This window comes from Delphinapterus leucas, chromosome 8 (assembly GCF_059928025.1).
Source record: "Delphinapterus leucas isolate spDelLeu-1000000601 "Yukka" chromosome 8, BTC_Dleu_Yukka2, whole genome shotgun sequence".
Lineage (NCBI taxonomy): Eukaryota > Metazoa > Chordata > Mammalia > Artiodactyla > Monodontidae > Delphinapterus > Delphinapterus leucas.
The window spans coordinates 108524459-108542465 of NC_143136.1; the positions used below are offsets into that span (position 1 = coordinate 108524459).

Consider the following 18007-nt stretch of genomic DNA (forward strand, 5'->3'; position numbering starts at 1 on the left):
CGACAATTCATCGGCGCTGGCGGGCAGAGAACCACTTCACCTGCGCAGCATTTATGCCCCCAGCCTTTAACTGAATCTGACCGTGAGAAAACAGTCGCACGCGGACCGTAAGAGAGGCAACCGGCCTATGCTAAAATGCCAACGCTAAGACAGACGAAGGAAAGCGGCGGGTGGGGCTGTGTCTAGCTAAAGGACACAGTAGAGGCGTGACAGCTGAGCACTGCAAGGGTCACAGAAACGTTCTGAGGACACTGCACGGACCACTGGAAAATCTGGATGCGGACTGTCCATCAGCTAATATTATGTTAAAGTTTAGGAATATGATAACGGTTGTGTGTGTGTGTGTGTGTGTGTGTCAGAATGTCACTCCTAGGAGGTACATGCTGAAGTATTCTGGGGACTGCAACTGATTTCCAGTGTTTCAGAAACATGTGCGTGTGTCCATGTGCATGTGCGTGATGCGTGTGCACAGAGACAGAAAACGAGCGGGAGTGCAGGATGACAAAATGTGACACATGTTAATCCAGGGGAATCTCAGCTAAGGGTTTATGGTGTCCACGACCTACTCTTTCAACCTGTCATTGGCAATGTTTCAAGATTAAAGTTGAGGGGAAGGAGGCTCAGAAAGTAAGCACACGATGCCTGCGTTGCTCTGTCTGTCTTCCCTTAAGCGGGCCTCATCTTTTCAAGTCCTATAATTAATGACTGATAAGTTATTCTTTTTTTGGTCACGCCGCGCGGCTTGTGGGATCTTGGTTCCCTGACCAGGGATGGATTCTGGGCCCTCGGCAGTGAAAGTGCAGAGTCCTAACCACTGGACCGTCAGGGAAGTCCCTAAGTTATTCTTTGCGGTGATGACAGTCACATTTCTTACTTTCACAAAGCAAGGCTTTAGTGACACAGTGTGTTAACTCCTCTCTTACTGGGCTGCCGCCTGCTCCTGAGGGAAGCCCGTCTGCTCCTGTGTGATTCCTGTGAGCTCACAGATGCTCATTTCGAAAACCAAACCGGGATGGTGCCATGCCAGGCGCGTTGCTATGTGACCACAGACCACACACACCAGCGCTCCTTTTCAGGGTTTATTTCATCTGCTAACATTCATCTTGACCTAGACAAAAACAATTAGATGATTATGACTTGCGTTTCCATCATCAACTCATTTTTTTGTATGAGTCACCAAAAGGTTTCTTCTCAACACTTTTTTTTTTTTTTTAATAAGAAGCTATAAATAAATAAAGCTTTAAACGCTCCTGGGTTCAAGTTAAACTCTTCCAGTTCCCAAAACGTTCACAGACTCATTGCTTGGACAGTTCTCTCGTCCCTCACGCCTCCTCCGAGAGAGGACATCGAAGGCCTGGGGTGGTGGGAGCGGGGAGCTGCTCGCTCACTGCATGTTTGCTTCTGTCCCTCAGCCCTGGGAAGAGCCCTGGGGAGGCCATCCCTTCCCTGGAGCCCCAGCCGGTGGTGTTGGAGGAGACGCTGCAGGCACAAGAAGCCTTTACCTCAAAGCAGGCGTCCTGAGCCGGCAGTGCTGGACGGGAGACTCAAGCGGCCGAGGGGCACTGCCAGCTGGTGCTGTCACTAGCACCCCTGCCTGGATGCTGGCCGGAGCCAGGACCTCCTTCCAGATGCAGTGAAGAAACCGAGGAGACCGTGTGACTTGGGACAACGGGCCATGAGTTAAAACACTCCATTATGTACAAAACACATCCTGCACTCGGGCCACACCCTCAGGAACGCACCTTGGGGAGGGCTGCTCGAGCCAGGCCGCTGGCCGGGTGCCCGGGGGGCTCACGTACAACAGCTCTCCTCCCGGTGGGAGGCCACAGCAAGCCCCTAGCGTCGCGGGTGCTTGTGCAAGACCCCAGAGCTCTCGTGAACGTGTCCCGCCCTCCTCCCTGGAGCGCGCCCGCCCCAAATGAGTACTGGAGCAGACCCCCATGCTGACCTTCACACCCCTTTCAAAGAGCTGCCTGAGCACTCACCTCCTTAGCACGATGTGTCAGCTCTCAGGGGCCTGTTGACTGCGCTGTCCTTGGACTGCAAGATGAAGCGGCCAGCGCAGGAAGCTGGCGGGCGGGCGGGGGGGTGAGGGGGGGGGCGGCTCAGGCCAGACAGGCAAAGACTAAAGCTGTTGGCTCCTGGGTAGCCACCTAACCCTTCCGGTGCTTACGGAAGGGTCTCGGCTCCGACCCCCTCATTCCACAGGAGGGCAGCTCGGGTGGCCAAGGGGAACCTGGGGCAGGGAACCCTGGCAGGATCTGCCCATGAGGCTGCCGGGGGCCCGGGGCCCTCACCACCCTCGAGTCTGGCCTGCAGCTGCCGGGCACGTGTGCTTCCTCTCCTGGGGAGACGGGGTGCCCATCCACCTCGGGCGTGGGGCTCACACTCAGCTCCCCAGAACCAGGTCTCGGGCCTCATGTCGGGGGGAGGGGGGTGCACGTCCAGAGGCGACGCTGGCCTGGCCTCCTCGAGCACAGGAGGGATGGGCGTGGGGCAAGTGTCTACAGTGGACTGAACATGGCTTCTCCAATCTGCAGGGCTGCGGGGAACAGGCCTGACCAGCTGGTAGGGGCAAGGGTGCAGGAAAACACGGGGAGAGCCCAGGGTCGGGGGGGCTGTGTATCTGGGTACTAGGGGAGCCACCCAGAGCTGTTTCTTCCAATCCTGGAGGAGAATCTGAAAGCCCGAGTACCCTTTCCTGGCTGTCCTGAACCACCGTGGCCCCAAAGTATGGCTCGTGGGCAGTGGCTGTGGCCTGCAGAGTTCCAGCCAACGGAGGCTTGACTGAACTTTATACACGGGGATGTGGGGGGAATTGGGTCTAAGTCCCACATAAATGTCCAAGTCATGGGCTTGGGGCTGGGGGCAGCCCACTAACAAAGCCCAGAGGGTCAGAAAGGAAAATGCGGGCAGGGAGAGCTCTTGATTTCTGTCCCCCTTCCTGTCTGAGCTGGTCTGGCTGGGAGGTCTGCCTGGACACAGGTGGAAGCATCCTCACCTATGGCCTTCCTACTCCGGGGATGCCCTCCGCCCATGCAAGGGGTCAGTGCAGCATGGGGACCATCTCCCCACAGCGCCCCTTGGTCTGGGGACTGAGGAAAACAGGGTGGGGGACCCCAGGTGATGTGCTTTGATCTCTTGACCCGAAGCATGAAGCCACACTGTGGGTTTTGACCTTGGGCTAGAGAGGGGAGTGGGCTTCCCAGGGGCTGGACTAGAGTCTTCTTGGCTTTAGATGGGGTGGGCCCTGACCCTGAAGATGGGTGAGCTGGGAGCTCCATTCCTGAGGCTACCTCAGAGGGCTGCCGTGTCTCCACGCAGGCCTTGGGGCCAGGGGTTCCCTGGAGGCTGAGCTACCTGCAGGGTGGGGTGGGGTGGGGGGGGGAGCAGGCGTGTGCCTGGTGGGCGTGACCACACACCTGGCCTGGCAGGTCCGCCTTCCGCTGCACTGGATTTTTCTAGTCTTCAAACCTGTGGCCGTTGTGACCAGGAGGACGGGAGAGCGGGGACGTACCTGCTCCCAGCCCTGCAGGCCTGGTCGGGGGTGTCCTCCAAGCACCCTTCCCTCTGACCCAGTGGGTTCCCACGTTGATTTCTCAGAGCCCCGGCCTGGGAGGGTGGGAAGAACCGACCCACCAGGCCCACCCCTTCCCCTCCCTCAACCGTCCGTCCGTCTTCTGGCAAGCGGACGGGGGTCCTCTTCCCACGGAGTTCTGGGGGCCGAGTGTGTTGGTCAGTCTGCCTGGTCCCACCTGCCCCCGCCGGCCGCCACTACCACTTCTCGATGATGTGGCTCATGTAGTCCTCGGTGGGCACGCGGCCGGGCTCCTCGGCGTCCCCCCGCGGCGGCGCCTCCTTGGCCCTGTGCAGCAGGCGCTCCTCGCGGCTCCGGAGGCGCTGCTGCCGGCGCTCCAGCTGCCGCCTGTACTGGTAGCGCTGCTGGAAGAGGTCCCTGGCGTAGTCGTAGAGCTGCACGTCCAGGTCGTTGAGCTCCTCGATGCGCCGGATGGTGTCCTCGCCCACCTCCACGCCGCCCGCCCGCGTGCTGTTGTACTGCATGAAGGGACGGATGAACTTGAGGTTGAACGTCCGCTCGAACAGGTACTGCGTCTTGCGCTGGAACTCGGTCAGGCCGAAGAAGGCCATGCCCCGCAGGTTCTTCTTGGCGCTGTCCAGCAGCAGCTGGGCCCGCTTGCCCTCGGGGATGAAGGACAGGTTGTAGCAGCCCACCAGGCTCAGGTCGGCCAGCATGCGCACCTGGCGGTTGCTGGCCAGGTTGTAGGGGCAGTCCATGAACTCCTGCAGCGTGCAGCCCGACCAGTCCGTGCCCTCGTAGCAGGGCGGCAGCTCCTCGGGCGTGGGCGTGCGCCCGTCGCACATGTGCAGCGATGTCTTCCACGTGGCCCCCCGCTGCACGTGCCGCCACTCGCTCAGGTAGCGGGACACGGGGTCTCGCAGCAGGGTGATGTAGTAGAACTTCCTGCAACGAGACGGGGAGCGGGGGGAAGGTGAGGCCGGGGCGTCAGGCAGGGGTGGGGCATGTAGGGACCACTGGGGGGTGAAGGAGAGGGGAGGCTGCAGCCCTGAGTCGGATGGTGCTGCTCAGCGCCTACGCTATGGGACCCCCGGGGAGTGGATTCACCTCTGAGATCAGCCATCACATCTCAGGTCTCCAAAGGGCCACTGCTGAATGAGAAACCCGGGTGTGAGATGTGATGTAACCTGCAAAGGTCTCAGGCCACCACCACAATAACGAGTGTGACCGCTGCAGTGTCCTGCAGGGCCCAGCCCTGGTGCCCTCCTGAACCCTGGCCCAGGGTCTCCTCTGGGGCCTTCCCCCGAGCCCCAGGCATGCCCTCCTGTCTGCTCGCATCTTGGGAGGGGCAACCTGACTTTGCCCTGCAGGGGGTGGAGGAGAGTGGCCCCAGAGTCCACACTACCTGGTACCAGACGTTTAAAGAGCTGTCACAGTGGCAGGCTTGGTGCAGCCCAAGGGGCCACTGAAAAGTCACTCACAGTCCCAGGCTGCACGGCAGGTCTGAGCCAGGGCCTCCCACTGGGCCCACTCCACCCCAGGCTCCTGCAGAGCTCCAGTGGGGGAGGGGCACCAGGAGACCACCCAGCCCCCGGGGTGAGCCATAACTCATATAATTTTTATCGTCTCCCAGGAACTGTTCCAACCCACAAGGAGTTGGGCACCAATGCCACCTCCCCACGCTGTGGGTAAGGGGCATCCATCCGTACCATGGGAGAGCTGACTCAAGGAGGGCTGTGCCCCCTTCTCCTTGCTCCCTCGGGGTGAGAGGCAGCCGGGATGATTCAGGTCCCTGCAGGGTGTGCTGTGATGATCGGCCCCAGTGCCAGGAACTGTGACGGGCCTGGTGGGTGTGGGTCGCCCCAGGGGGGGTTTGCGGCTCTTCTCGGAGCCCCACCTCCAGGGCTGGCAGAGCAGCTGCCTGTGCAGGTGGGGCAGGTCCCAGGCCAAGGGGAACCAGGGCCTGGGGCGAGCAGCCTAGAGTGTCCTCGGAAGTGGGCAGCAGGGGCCCACTGGGTCCCCACACACCACTCCTGGGGGGGTCCATCCCCCCTTCCCCGGCCCCTGCCTGATGGCAACATGGAAGCTGCACCCACATTGCCCCCTCCTCACTGAGGCCCAACAAGAGCAGCCCTCACACTGCCCTCTGGGAAGCCACGGGGGCACAAGACACGTCGCAGGGTCTGGCAGTGCCCTGATCTGACCGCATCTCCCAGGGGGCAAGGGGGCCCTGGGGTGCGGGCATGATAACTAGCAAGGGCGAAGGTGACGGGGTACCACCGGGGGTCACCCCAGCCTTAGGGGGGCACATTCAGAAAACCGCAGGAATGGCAGACAGTGGGAGAAGGCCTGGGCAGAGGGCACCCAGGGGGCTGGGGGAGGGAGTCCGCAGGGAGGAGACAGCAGGATGGGCATCCTGACTCCTGCGCCCTCCGCGAAGCCTGGGCTCTCCCGTTTGTGCCTCGGGCCCCCGTCAGCTCTCATGCGCCCTGCCCCAGCCCAGGTGCTGACAGCGCGCTCCTGGCCTCTGCAGGCGGTCATGTCCCAGCCCCTGGGGTGGGGTGGGGTTGGCTGGCAGCCCCGATGTGACCCCCTCCCCCAGTTCCTGTGGAATGTGCCCTGGTGGCTCTGGCTGCCCCTGGGAGAAGAACAAAGGCGCACCTGTGCCCTCCCAGCTCCTCTCTGACCACTGGGACCGCTCCCCCCCCGCCCCCGCTTGCTGGCTCCCAAGAAGACACCCCAGGGCCTTTGCACGAACTCTGTCCTCCCTCTATTTCATCAGCTGACTCTGACTCATACCCTAGACCTCAGCCAGAACCACTTCCCAGGGAAGCCTCGTCCTGCAGACACCGCTCCCTCTTGGGCTTCTGTCACAGTGGTAACTTTCCACTGACCTCTCAGCTCACCCTGCGGTAGGGAGGGGGCGGCGGGGAGCTGGTTCCTGTGTGCGCGCCAAGCAGGGCTGTGGTGCCTCTCTGGGGACAAGACTGGGAGGGGCCAGATGGTCCAAGACAGAAGGTGCCTCGGGGCAGGCCCCTCACACAGCACCTTCAGCCCCCGGTGGAGGAAATCAAGCCTTGAGAGGTTAGGCAGCTACCTGGAGGCCCCCAGTGGCTTCAGCACTGGGGTAGGGCCGGAGACCAGGCCCCTCTCTGCAGACCCTGGTTAGGTGGACTGGCACGGGTGACAAAGACCTTCAACACAGCCAGGACGAGGAGGTCAGTTCATCCCAGGGCCAGCCTTCTAGAGACCTAGTGTATGACATTTATAAATCCTGACCACGACAACTGCTTCTAAAGAGGCCACGACAGACAGGCAGACACAGAGATACACCTAGAAACGCACGTGGACAAACACAGTGCTGCGTGCAGGCTGCTGGCACACACCGTGTCCACTGCTGAGCCCGGCTGGTCCCTTGTCTCGTCCTCGGCCCTCCCCACCCCGTGTGCACACGGGCAGGCCAGCGTGGTGGATTCTCCTGGACACAGAAAACCAGAGTATGACGTGTCAGCGGACAAAGATTTGTCTACGTGGCCCCACCGAAGCCACTCGGGGTTCAACCTGGTTGCAAGGTGACCTCTGATGGCAAGAACTCACGGTGCACAGCGGGGCACCAGCGCCCGCCCCAGCGTCCGTGTCCCCACAGGCCTCTGCAGTCGCGTAGGCCTGGAGCCCTGCGTCAGCACTTGTCACCACCCACCACGAGGGCAGGCTTGGAGAAGCCCAGCTGCCCCCGAGACCCTCACGGATCTCAATGCACCCTTGAGAGGGGGACGGGGCCGCTAGCCCTCCTGCGGCGTGCCGGAGCCAGAGCCGACTGAGCCCCCTGGGCCCCTGGGCTCACGCTGACCCCCGCGGCTCCCCTGTGCACCACATGGGTGCTGAGTGGGACGGCCTTGCTCATCGCTGCGTCCCTGGGTGCTGGCCTGGCTGGACAGGAGCAGGGGCTCGCCCGTGGTGACCGGGGCGGTGGTGTTCGGATGGGGCGTGCTGAGCCTTCTCTGTTCAGGACGTTGCCAGGCCCTGGGCCCCCGATTCTGTCCTCCCAACACGGCCTGTGGAGACTAAGGGTCCAGGCAGACCCTAGACCCTGTGTGAGGGGCCAGCGGCCCCCGGTCACTGCCCAGCCCCAGCCCCGCTCCTGCCTGGACGGCACGGGAGCCCCTGTGGGTGCGCACCCCTGACCTTGGGTGGCCTCCTCAGGAGCGCATGCGCCTGACCCCCAGCTCCGCTTGCTGGTCCACCCCGGCCCTTGCCCGCTCCGCTGTCCTGACACAGCAGGCACCCGTGGCCACAGGCCTGTGCCCCGGCCACCCTCTGTTCAGCACGCCTGCTCCCGTCTCACTTGCTCTGCCCCCCCTTGCCCGTTAGGCACATCAGCAAACAGGGCAGCTTTCCTGGCCACTGAAAGGGGAGCGAGGGCACTGATCGAAAGTGAGCAGAGGGCAGGTGTGGCGGGGGCAGAAGACCCCCCAGACGACCGACTGTCCACGTCCAGGCAGCTCCCTGCCCAGGAAGAAACCAGATGTGTGTTCTCTGGAGGCGCTCATGGCTCAGAGACACGAAGAACTGGGCAGGGGGCCAAACGACAGCCGGCACGCTCATGGGGGACCCAGCTTCTGCCCCAGCCTCACCCCAGAGGAAACTGCAGGGTTTCTGCCCCAGAGCGAAGTTCCCCCTGCACTCACATCTGGGGTCCCCCACAAACAGGGGGCCTTCTGCCTCTCACCCTCCAGCAGGATCTGCCCATCCAGGCCGTCCAACTGCTAACCAACAAGGGTTCCAGAAGGACAGAGAGGACATGGCGGAGGAGATAAGGAAAGAAACAATGAGAAGTCAAGCACTTAATTCATTTCGAGTGAAATGGCTCGCCCACTGCCCAGCAAATGAACGTGGAGACCAGACCCAAGATTACAGAGATGACCCACGAAGCACGTGGACAGAAAACCAGAACACGTAACGAGTGGGACTCAACTTCTCTATGGAACACCATATGCTAAGAATCAATGGAGCGATGGCTTCAAAATGCTGACGGGAAATAGACCAACTGTATCTCATACCCAGCCAAGCTTCACACCCGTGAAGGCTTGGGAAATTTATTTTCTGTGAATCCTGCTCTAGGAAGATACTGGAGTATGTATCTCATATAGTAGATGAGGAAAAAAAAAAAAGTGTGGGACACAGAAGCTTGAACCCAGGAGAGATCCCAGATGTCCACTGGGCATCCCACTGGGTCTGTCAGGAGAAGAGGGACGGGGCTTCCACAAAGAGGGGCCCAGACACATGACCTGACAAAACACATCACTGGTGGAAAAAAAAAAGCGAACGGTAGGTACATGGCAGATCTTTGGAATCACCTGGAAAAAAAGGAGTCTATGAAGATGGAAGACAAAGCAAGTAAAAAGTAGGGCTGGGCTTCCCTGGTGGCGCAGTGGTTGAGAGTCCGCCTGCCGATGCAGGGGACGTGGGTTCGTGCCCTGGTCCGGGAAGATCCCACATGCCGCGGAGCGGCTGGGCCCGTGAGCCATGGCCGCTGAGCCTGCGCGTCCGGAGCCTGTGCTCCGCAACGGGAGAGGCCACAGCAGTGAGAGGCCCGCGTGCCGCAAAAAAAAAAAAAAAAAAAAGAAAAAAAAAAGGAGGGCAATCGTTAATTCTAGGAAAAACGAAAAGTTACATTAAAAAAAAATGAAGTATGCTACTAGGTTCAGAAGAAAACAATGGTTTTAGAGACATCATGATATAAACAGTGGTAAGTGATTGAATAAAAACTTGAGCTTTAACTCTCCTTGGAGAATGGGTGGGGTGTGGAGAAGGATAAGGGCAAAAGAACACTTCATCTATCAAAACAAAAAGTACCCAGATAACATTTAAATCAATGAAACAAGAAATATCACTATACATGACTCAGAAACATGGAAGTCAATGCATGAAGGCTACCAAAAAGAGGTGCCAGAGGTCCTTTGGGGCAGCTGGAAAGGAAAAGTCGATCTGTTGGTTTTTATCATAAACCGCTTGGAGCTATTTGTCTTTAAGCGTGTGTGAATTCTTGTAACTAAAAACACTAAAACAATGTGGAAACTGGCTTAAAAAAAAAACATATGGAGAGACGCTCCCCTTCATTAGTCATCGAGGGAACAGCACACTCAGCCACAACGTGATACCCACTGGAGCAGCAAAACAAAGTGGGGCAAGGCCAACTGCTGACAAATGCTTACCGGGACAGCTGTTGTGGAGTGACTTCACGGGAAGGCGGAAGGCGCACACACACTCACCCCGTGACCCTCACACTCACCACCCCCCCACGAGTCCTCTCCTAGGCACACATCATGGGGAGGCCTCGCCCATGCGCCCTGGGAGATGTGGACAAGACAGTCCACAGCACTCTGCTGGTGACAGCCCCCAACATCCGCCGCAGAGGCATGCGTGCACAAACGGGGTACATTCTTCCAACAGAACGCTGCCCAGCGACAGACAGGAACGAACTACAGCTACTCACAGCAACTCGGCTGAATGTGAGGAATAAGATGTTGCAGAAAGAATGCAAGTAAGAATATGTAACAGAGCGCAACGATACGGTTTATCAAGTTTCTAAAAAAAGAACCGAAGAAAATGCTATTTAGTGATACGTACATACGTACTGAAAACAGTGGAAAGAAAAAGGTGATGAGGGGATACACAGGAGCCCTCCAGTCAGAGCTTAGCCTTGGTGTCTCGGGGGGTGGTGGCCGGGGAGGCAGGGAACGCGCTAGCCCGTGGTGGCGTCCATGGCACTGATCACGCCCTCGTGCTTAAGGCAGGAGGGAGGGTGCATCCTTGTGCTTTATTCCCTATGTACGTTCACGCAACTTCTCTTGTATTTCCCAAACACTGTGTGATAAGGAAAGCAGTTTTAAAACCAAGGTTTTCCAGGGCGGCCTGCGAGGCCCCTGCTGGCCTTGCAGGTGGACCAGCATTCTTGCCAAACCTGGAGTCTCAGTTCCTCAAAGCGTCTGGTGTCCCCTCCCACCTCTGTGCCAGCCAATTCCAGGTGTCTGCAGCCCTTTCCTTACCCCTGACCCCTTCCTACATGCTAATGTGAGTAGGGAGTGGCTCCACGGGGGAGGGGAGGACCCCTTGGGGGCATCACCTCTGGGGACTGTGAGGGTGGCCAGTCTTCTGGGTCAGTCAGGGCCGCCCTGTGGCTTGTGAACTAACCACATGATGGTGAGCCAGCTGCTCCTGCCTCCAGGAAGGAACCACAGCTCCTCCGGAGCTGGAGCTCCCAGCTGATGGCCGGCTTCCCATCCAGGAGGGCCTTGGGGTGCAAACAGGGCCAGCAAACAGTGCGCCCCACCCCCTGGGGCTCCCCTTTCCTGCTGCCAATCCAAAGGCGGGAGACCAGGGACCCTGTTTAGTGACTTGTCGGGCAAATTATGCTCTGTCAGGGTGGGAGGCTTCTGGCATCTTCTGCAAGCACAGCCCTAACCCACATCTTGGCCTAAGTGGGAGCCCACTGGACCCCAACTTCCAGGGCAGGTCTCCGTGGAGCAGGGCTGCCTGCTACGTCCCAGGACAGACCGTCCTGCCTGTGAGTCGGGGGCAGGATTCACAGCGCTGTCACCCTAGCGGGGCACACACTGGGACCGGAGGGATGACAGGGAAGCCCTGTTCACACCTCTTCCTCTGAAGCTTCCACCACTGGCTGCTCGCCACCATCTAGCCAGCCAGCCGGCACCCCACACGGTCCACTGCTGGCGGCAGGACGTGGCATGAGGTCGTCCCTCTGCAGCTGTGTGCAAGGTCATTCGGGCCGCCACCATGCGCCATCCCTCTCCCCAGGGTCTTCACCCCACCCTCTCACCCCAATGGGGGCAAGCTCTTGGAAAGCAGGCCTATGTACTGGGCACACCGCAGTGCCCTGCTCAGCGCGGAGACAGCCCACGGCATCCAGGGCCCACTGCCCCGCGGTGGGCTGGGTGGTGGCCACGGGAGTGTGTTCAGTGCCCAGGCTCGGCCGAGGGTGCACGTGCGGCCCGTGCACAGGGAGGGGGCCTCACGCTCAGTACCTCTGCCTTCAGCACCCAAGCTGCCCACGGAACCCATTGGGTTGGGGGCTGTCCCCGGGGAAGTGGGCGGAGCCACAGTGGGAACGGCTGCAGCTGGGTGGGCGGAAATGGGGTGAGGAAGGAGGTGGAAGCCTGTGGCCCTGCCCTGGCACTCCATGGACGCACAGCAAAGGACGTAAACCAGCAATGCCCCCAGGGCCCTGACAATGCCCTGACAATGGCACCAGTGCCCACTGCCAACAGGCTTGTGACGTACCAGGCAGAGCCCGGGACCCAGGCACTGCTCCCCTTTCACAGAGGATAAGCCCAGGCTCAGAGGCGGGCAGGGCTCTTAGAGCGCTCTGGGCTGCGTGGGGCGGAACCAACAAGGGCAGCAGGAGGTGATGAATGGCACCGCTCACCAACGGGGCAGGTCAGGAAGGCTTCTCAGAGACGGTGGGGACACAACCCTTCGTGACCTGAGAAGGGGGCAGTGCAGGCTTGAGGTGCAGGCGGGGCCGGACAGAGAAGGGTCTTGTTCATTTATAGGAAAACAAGCTCGGATGGGAAGTGGAACAGAGTGCAAATTCACGTGGATTCAAAGACAGAACATAGGACTTCAAAGAAACTTCATGCCGTGAAACAATTCTAGCCTGCCCAGTCTACAGCCACTCCCAAGAACCCACACGTGAACCAACCGCGTCATGCTTCCTTGCATTTAATTATGCTCTGTTTAATGCTTTCTGCGACCTTGGCTGTTCTGACGTTTTTGTGTGCCCTGGTTCGGTGCATCCCACAATCATGTACATCCTAGTGAACAAGGAATGTGTTTTGTTCTTGGGTGCAAACACTGCTGTCAGGGAGCGGCCAGCTCTAAAGTTTTAAGAGTCTGAGTTCTCACGGGACCAGCAGCCAGGAAGCCCTGCTTTATTGATGACAAACACTCAAACGGCCTCTGGGAAAATTCTGCAAGGTGCAGCTTTGCACTCCTTCCTTGGAAGGTGACAGCTGTGAGGTGGCTGAGTGGCAGGGGCTGGGGTGCCTGCCCTGCCGCAGGGCTGGGATCAGGGGGAGGGCCCTTCTCACTGGCCTCAGAAGCCCCTCCCCCTCCTGCCCGCTGTTGTGGGCATCGGGCAAGTCGGAGCCCACAGTCCCGACTGGGAGGCCCGCTCTGTATCCTGCATACTTTATCAATGATGAGGAAACCTGGCTCGCAGAGATGGGTGGCTGATGCAAGGCTCAGAAGCAGAAACGGCCCCTCCCCTCCCTCGGGTCACACCCATGGCTGGAGGAGCTTCCCTCTTCTGCCCCAAACCCCACTCCTGGCCCTCCTCCTGGGAGCCGGGAGAGCCGGGGTGGGTGCACAATTCTGTGGCTGGGTGAGGGGCTGGATCAGCAATTACGCTTCCAGAAGGAGTCTGCTCTAAAGAGAAGGGCTGAGATGTGGCAAGTCTGCTGCAGGATGCTGGTGGCACGCCGGCCATTACAGGAGACACGGACGCAGAAGCCAATGGCAGACACACACGGCAGACGGTCCTGCAGCCAAGGGCGCAGATGCTCACAAGGCTGCTGGTGCACAGAAGGGCCTGTGCCTACCTGTGCGGAGACAGAAGGCATTATTAAGTGGCTCTCAGAAGAGCGAAACTATGGATTTTCCCCAACATTTTATTATGAAAAACTCAAACTTAAAGAAAAGTTGAAAGTTCAGTGAACACTCATATGCCCAAATGGGTGACTTTAACATTTTTGGGGATTTCCCGGGTGGTCCAGTGGTTAAGAATCCAACTTCCAATGCAGGGGACGTGGGTTCGATCCCTGGTCAGGGAACTAAGATCCCACATGCCGCGGGGCAACTAAGCCCATGCACCACGACCACTGAGCCCATACGCCACAACTAGGGAGCCTGTGTGCCGCAACTTCTGAGCCTTGCGCCACAACTAGAGAGCCCACGTGCCACAACTACTGAGCCCACGTGCCACAACTAGAGAAGCCTGTGCGCCGCAACAAAGACCCAGTGCGGCCAAAAAAAAAAAACAACAGAAAAACAAAAAACTCCATTTCCTTCTTTATATACTCTATTGCCTGCAGTGAGCGCACGTCATTTACGCAACTGAAATCAAGTAATAAAGGTTACAAAACATCCCTGTTGCTTGGGGTGCGAAGAGGCCATCAGAAAGAGCCAGCTTTGCAAGCTCTGTGCTCACATGTCCTCTGTGATAGGATGCCAGCTGCCCGCTCCGCTCCGGGCTGGGGGCTCCAAGGGCAGGGCTTTTGTGAACAAGGTTCTAACTCAAGGAACAAACTCAGACCCTGAAACGAAGGTGGATTTTTCTACCAGTGCTAGCAGAGCTGCAGCTCCCTAATTGTGGGTGAGGACACTGTTATTTAGCATTAGAATTAGAACCTTTTTTTTTTTTTTTTTAAAGAAATACTGTTGTATTACTTCCAGATATACAGTCCCTGAAAAAAAATTAATGCCATAGGGGGATTGGCTTCACTGCCACTTTCTCCCCCAGGACGAGCTTTGGGGTCCCAGAGCAGCAAGGGAAACTCTGTGAGGGGTACCTGAGGCCCCCTCTACCCCAACTCTGTACTGTGGTCTCCCAGGGACCAGGAGTCCCTTCATGAGGACACACTGTGAAGCCAGTATCCAGACGGTTAATTTTCAAAAAAACCATACTCTGAGGGGTCTCCGGAACTTCAGAGGGAGGACCCTGGGGAGAGCTTGCCATGGGGCCTGCTCAGGTGTGCAGGAGCCTCCCAAAGCTTTGCTCTGATGACCGTCCCACCCCAGGGCCTGGGGAGCATCCCAGGGTGGGGGTGCCGGCTTGCTTACCAAGGTCTGGGTCCCCCTCCCAGCAAGAAGATGACACCCTTCGGGAGGTCATGGCGTGCACCACCTTGGTCATTAGGTCACTGAGCCGGGCCCTCGTCAGCACTGCGTGCTGCTCACCTAGGCCAGGCGCCCCCCAGAGCCCACGGCGGAGCGAGCAGTGCGGGCCCACGCGAGAGGGGCCCCCTGGGAGGAGAGGCGCGCCCTGCTCTGAGCGGCATGGCTGGGGAGCTGGACCATCCCCAGCAGCACAAGAGTGAACCAGCTGATGAAACGGACAGTCTCTACTGGCTCTGGCCAGCACTCACCTCCCTGCACCAAAGCACGGCGCCCCTCCCGGGTACCTGCAGGAAAAACCCAGGTCAGCAAGTGCTGAGCTGGCAGTGCAGGCTGGGGAGCCCCTCTCCAGATGCAGGTAGGAGACGCTGGCCTCAGGCCTTTCTTCCTGGGCAACGTGTCCGCAGAGCGGCTATGAACTCATAGCTGTTATTTTTGTCGATTAACTGACTCTGCTTCCCAAAATACCTGGGTTGGGAGAGCAGCCCCGCGGCATCAGTGGTCAGGTGCTGTGTGCACACAGGCGGGCCAGTCCTCCCAGAGCCCCTGCGCCCCGGACAGGCAGAGCCTAAAGCGGACACAGTCCTTGGCAGGACCAGAATGGAAGCTCTGGGGCTGGCGCAGGCCCCTCGCTGGTCGTCCCAGCTGGACGGGTGGCGAGGAGAATGCCGGCCCAAGGCCACCTGGGCACGGGAGCCCTGTCGTCCTTCCCCAGCAGGCTGGGGCTCAGCTGGCTTCACAACTCTGCTTCCTGCCCTGCCCACCTCCAGCAAGGTGGGAAGGCCCTCCTTGGCTCACCCAGGGAGCTGAACTGTTACAGACAGTGGGGAGAGAGCCCAGCTACTGGGAGTGGCACTCACGCGGGCTCACGCGGGCCCCCAGGTGGCTCCACAGGTTTAGGAAACAGCATGGAAATCCCTGAGGAGAAAGAGGCCCAGGAAGTGTCTTGTAGCCAGGTGTGGCTGTGTGACTAAGCTTGGCCATCAGGATGTCCTTAGAGACACCTCCTCCCCCACACGGTTCTCCTCCTGTTGGCTGCAGCATGCATGTGCCTGCAGAGGGCCAGCAGTCGTCTTGGACCATGAAGCAGAAGCCTTGCTTTCTGGGGATGGTAGGGCCAGAGAAAAAGCCTGGGTTCCTGGTGCTTCTTGCGGCTGCACCACCTGCCTGGCCTGCCTACGCTGGGCTCCTTTTCAAAGAGAGCTACCCTATCTTGGTCTCTGAACCTAATCCATCTACTCCGGACCAATGCACGAGGACCCAGGCATGATCAGTGGTGAGTCCAGCCAGGTCTGGGGCGAGGCATTAATTTAGTGAACCCTCAAGGCTTTACCCTGGTCATCCTGGACACTGCCAGACACCCTATAGGAAGAAAATATTCCCATTTTGCAGATAAGGAAACTGAGGTCCAGAAAGGTTAAACAGCAAACCTGGCCACAGAGGCTGGTGGCAGTGCCGGGATTGGAGCTCAGGCCCCCGGAGCCTGTAACCGCCTGGGGAGAACTGGTCGCCTGCTGAGCCACAGGCCCCAGAAGGCACATGAACACATCACCTGGCAAAGTTGGCCCTGGCCACCTTCTGACCACTTGCCAAACAGCAGTCAGGAGTGCTGGTATTTTTAACTAAACTATGGACTCAATTTACGATCCATTTCCTTTAAAGTACAGTGAGTTAATTAAGAGTCAGAGTGGTCTGCATAAAGAAAAAACACATCCAGACCTGCAGGGAGGACGAACCAGCCCCGAGGAGAACCACTTTACCCAGAAGCTGTGACCGTCTTCCTGATGGCCGCCCCGGGAGGGGAAGAGCCAAAGTCCTGGGCTTTGCCCGGCCCTGGACCTGGGCACCTTGGCTATGGGATGCGGGGCAGGCCTCCCGGACAGGTTCTCCTCTGGTTCCAGCCCCGCTCCAGCCCTGCCTCCTGCTGGCTGATGACAATAATGCAGACGCAGAGCTTGGGGGAGGGCTTGACTCTCACGGGGCCCCGTGTCCCTGCCAAGGCAGGAGCGGCAGGGCTGAGAGCCGGGCTGCCGTGAGCCCGCACTGAGCCCAATGCCTCTGCGGCCCTGCCCCTATGACCTTGCCCCCCATCCCAGGGGGAAGCTCGTGCCCCCAGGAGCTCCCACCTGAAGGAGGAGGGCCCGGCTGGAGGCCTAAGCCTGCTGGGGGCGTACGGGCCACGTGGGCCCCCAGCTCCAGATGCAGGCCTTTCTGACCACCTGCTTCCAGGGCCTCCGGGATTCTGCGCCTGAGGGATGCACACGGCTCACAGGGGAGTGCTGGCCTGGCCCTCGCATGCAGTGCGCCCACTGCCCCCAGGGCCGGTCTGTACAAGCCGCTGGGAGGGGGCCGTCAGAGTTGCGTGGAGGTGCCAGCAGGACCCAAAAAGGGAGTGGGTGAGAGTGAGGGGGGCTGTCTGACCCCGGGCTGCGGGACCTGGGGATGGGACCTTCACGGCAAGGCCTCCACAGCAGAAGGCCCCTCCCCAGGCATCCTCCACGCGCACATCTCCTGCCAGGCTAAATCCTGCCTGGAGGCTCACACGCTGCCTCCCTACCCACGTGGGTGCCCTGGCTGCCAATTACTGCCTAGTACTAGGCTCAGAGGGGCACTGCTGGGAGCTGAGAGCCCGCATCCCTTCCCTGGGCCAGCAGGGACACACGGGCGCTCTGTCCCAAAACAGCTGTCCCAGTAAGGAGACAGTAGGGCGAGGGCTGTCCCTGTGATATGAGGCATCCTCGCAGAGGGGGCGGGTCAAGCGTCAGACTCTGCCACCCCCCCCCCCCCCGCCCCGTCCCCACCTCCATGCCGGCCCCTCGGAGCCCGTTACTGCCTCCTGTGCCTCCCAGGCTCCTGCAAGGATCTGGTGAAAGGGAATGTGTCAAGCAGCCTTGCAGCCTAGGCGATCCACAAAGGTGAGGAACTCGCAGCCCGGGGAGGTACAGAGGCGGGGAGCTGGGGGACCACATCCCTCTGCGTCCGGGATCGGCACCCTGCCTGGGACCCCATGGTCCCCTCCCGTTGGGCTTATCCTTTCCTCCGTCACAGGAGCGCGTGCTGTGTGTGGGACCGGTGCAGCCCTGCCCTCCTGCAGCATCTGAAGGACTGGACCTGTGACCGTGAGACACCCAGATGAACAAGTGCCAAGAGATCGGGTGCCTGATGCAGGGTCAGGGTCAGGCAGGGCCTCTAAGGTGTGACATCTAACCTCAGCTCCGAAGGAGGAGGCCCGGCAGAGGGCAGGGGTGGGGGTGGGGCAGCATTCCTGCAGAGGAGAGGCCCAGGCCAGGCCGGGGGCAGGCACACCAGGGCACAGACCAGCTCATCTAAGTGCACAGGTTGGTGAGAAGCAGAAAGGAGGTCTTGGTTTCAACGAGGAAAGGACGTTATCAAACCGTGGGAAAAAGGAAATTCCCGTCCTTGTTTCAAAATTCCAAGTGGCTGAAAAAATCCCTATGAAGGAAACCGAGCGTTCTTAGTTCAGGCTTCGGAAGCACCTCTGCAGTCGGCTTCCCCCTCCCCTGACAGCACCTAGAGTTCCGTGGGCGGATGAAA

At 59.5% G+C, this 18007-nt stretch overlaps 1 protein-coding gene across 5 annotated transcripts in view; it reads right to left on the reverse strand.

Annotated features, from left to right (window-relative positions):
* Positions 1-1066: 1066 nt before the first annotated feature.
* The window catches only part of HS6ST1 (heparan sulfate 6-O-sulfotransferase 1), a 42833-nt gene continuing 25892 nt past the window's right edge, over positions 1067-18007 (reverse strand). Inside the window, exons 2-3 of one of the 5 annotated variants that reach the window (XR_004023686.2) lie at positions 3423-4483; positions 1067-2069 (exon numbers count right to left, since the gene is read on the reverse strand). Coding sequence is in view for 2 of the 5 variants with exons in the window: in XM_089916938.1 (XP_089773064.1) it covers positions 3775-4483; positions 5248-5636 (1098 nt within the window). In the remaining 3 variants the exon portion in view is untranslated. Of the gene's footprint in view, positions 4484-5247; positions 17243-18007 lie in introns of those variants that run through there. The other 4 variants (XR_016394197.1, XR_016394196.1, XM_089916938.1 and 1 more) reach the window with 4 other exon arrangements.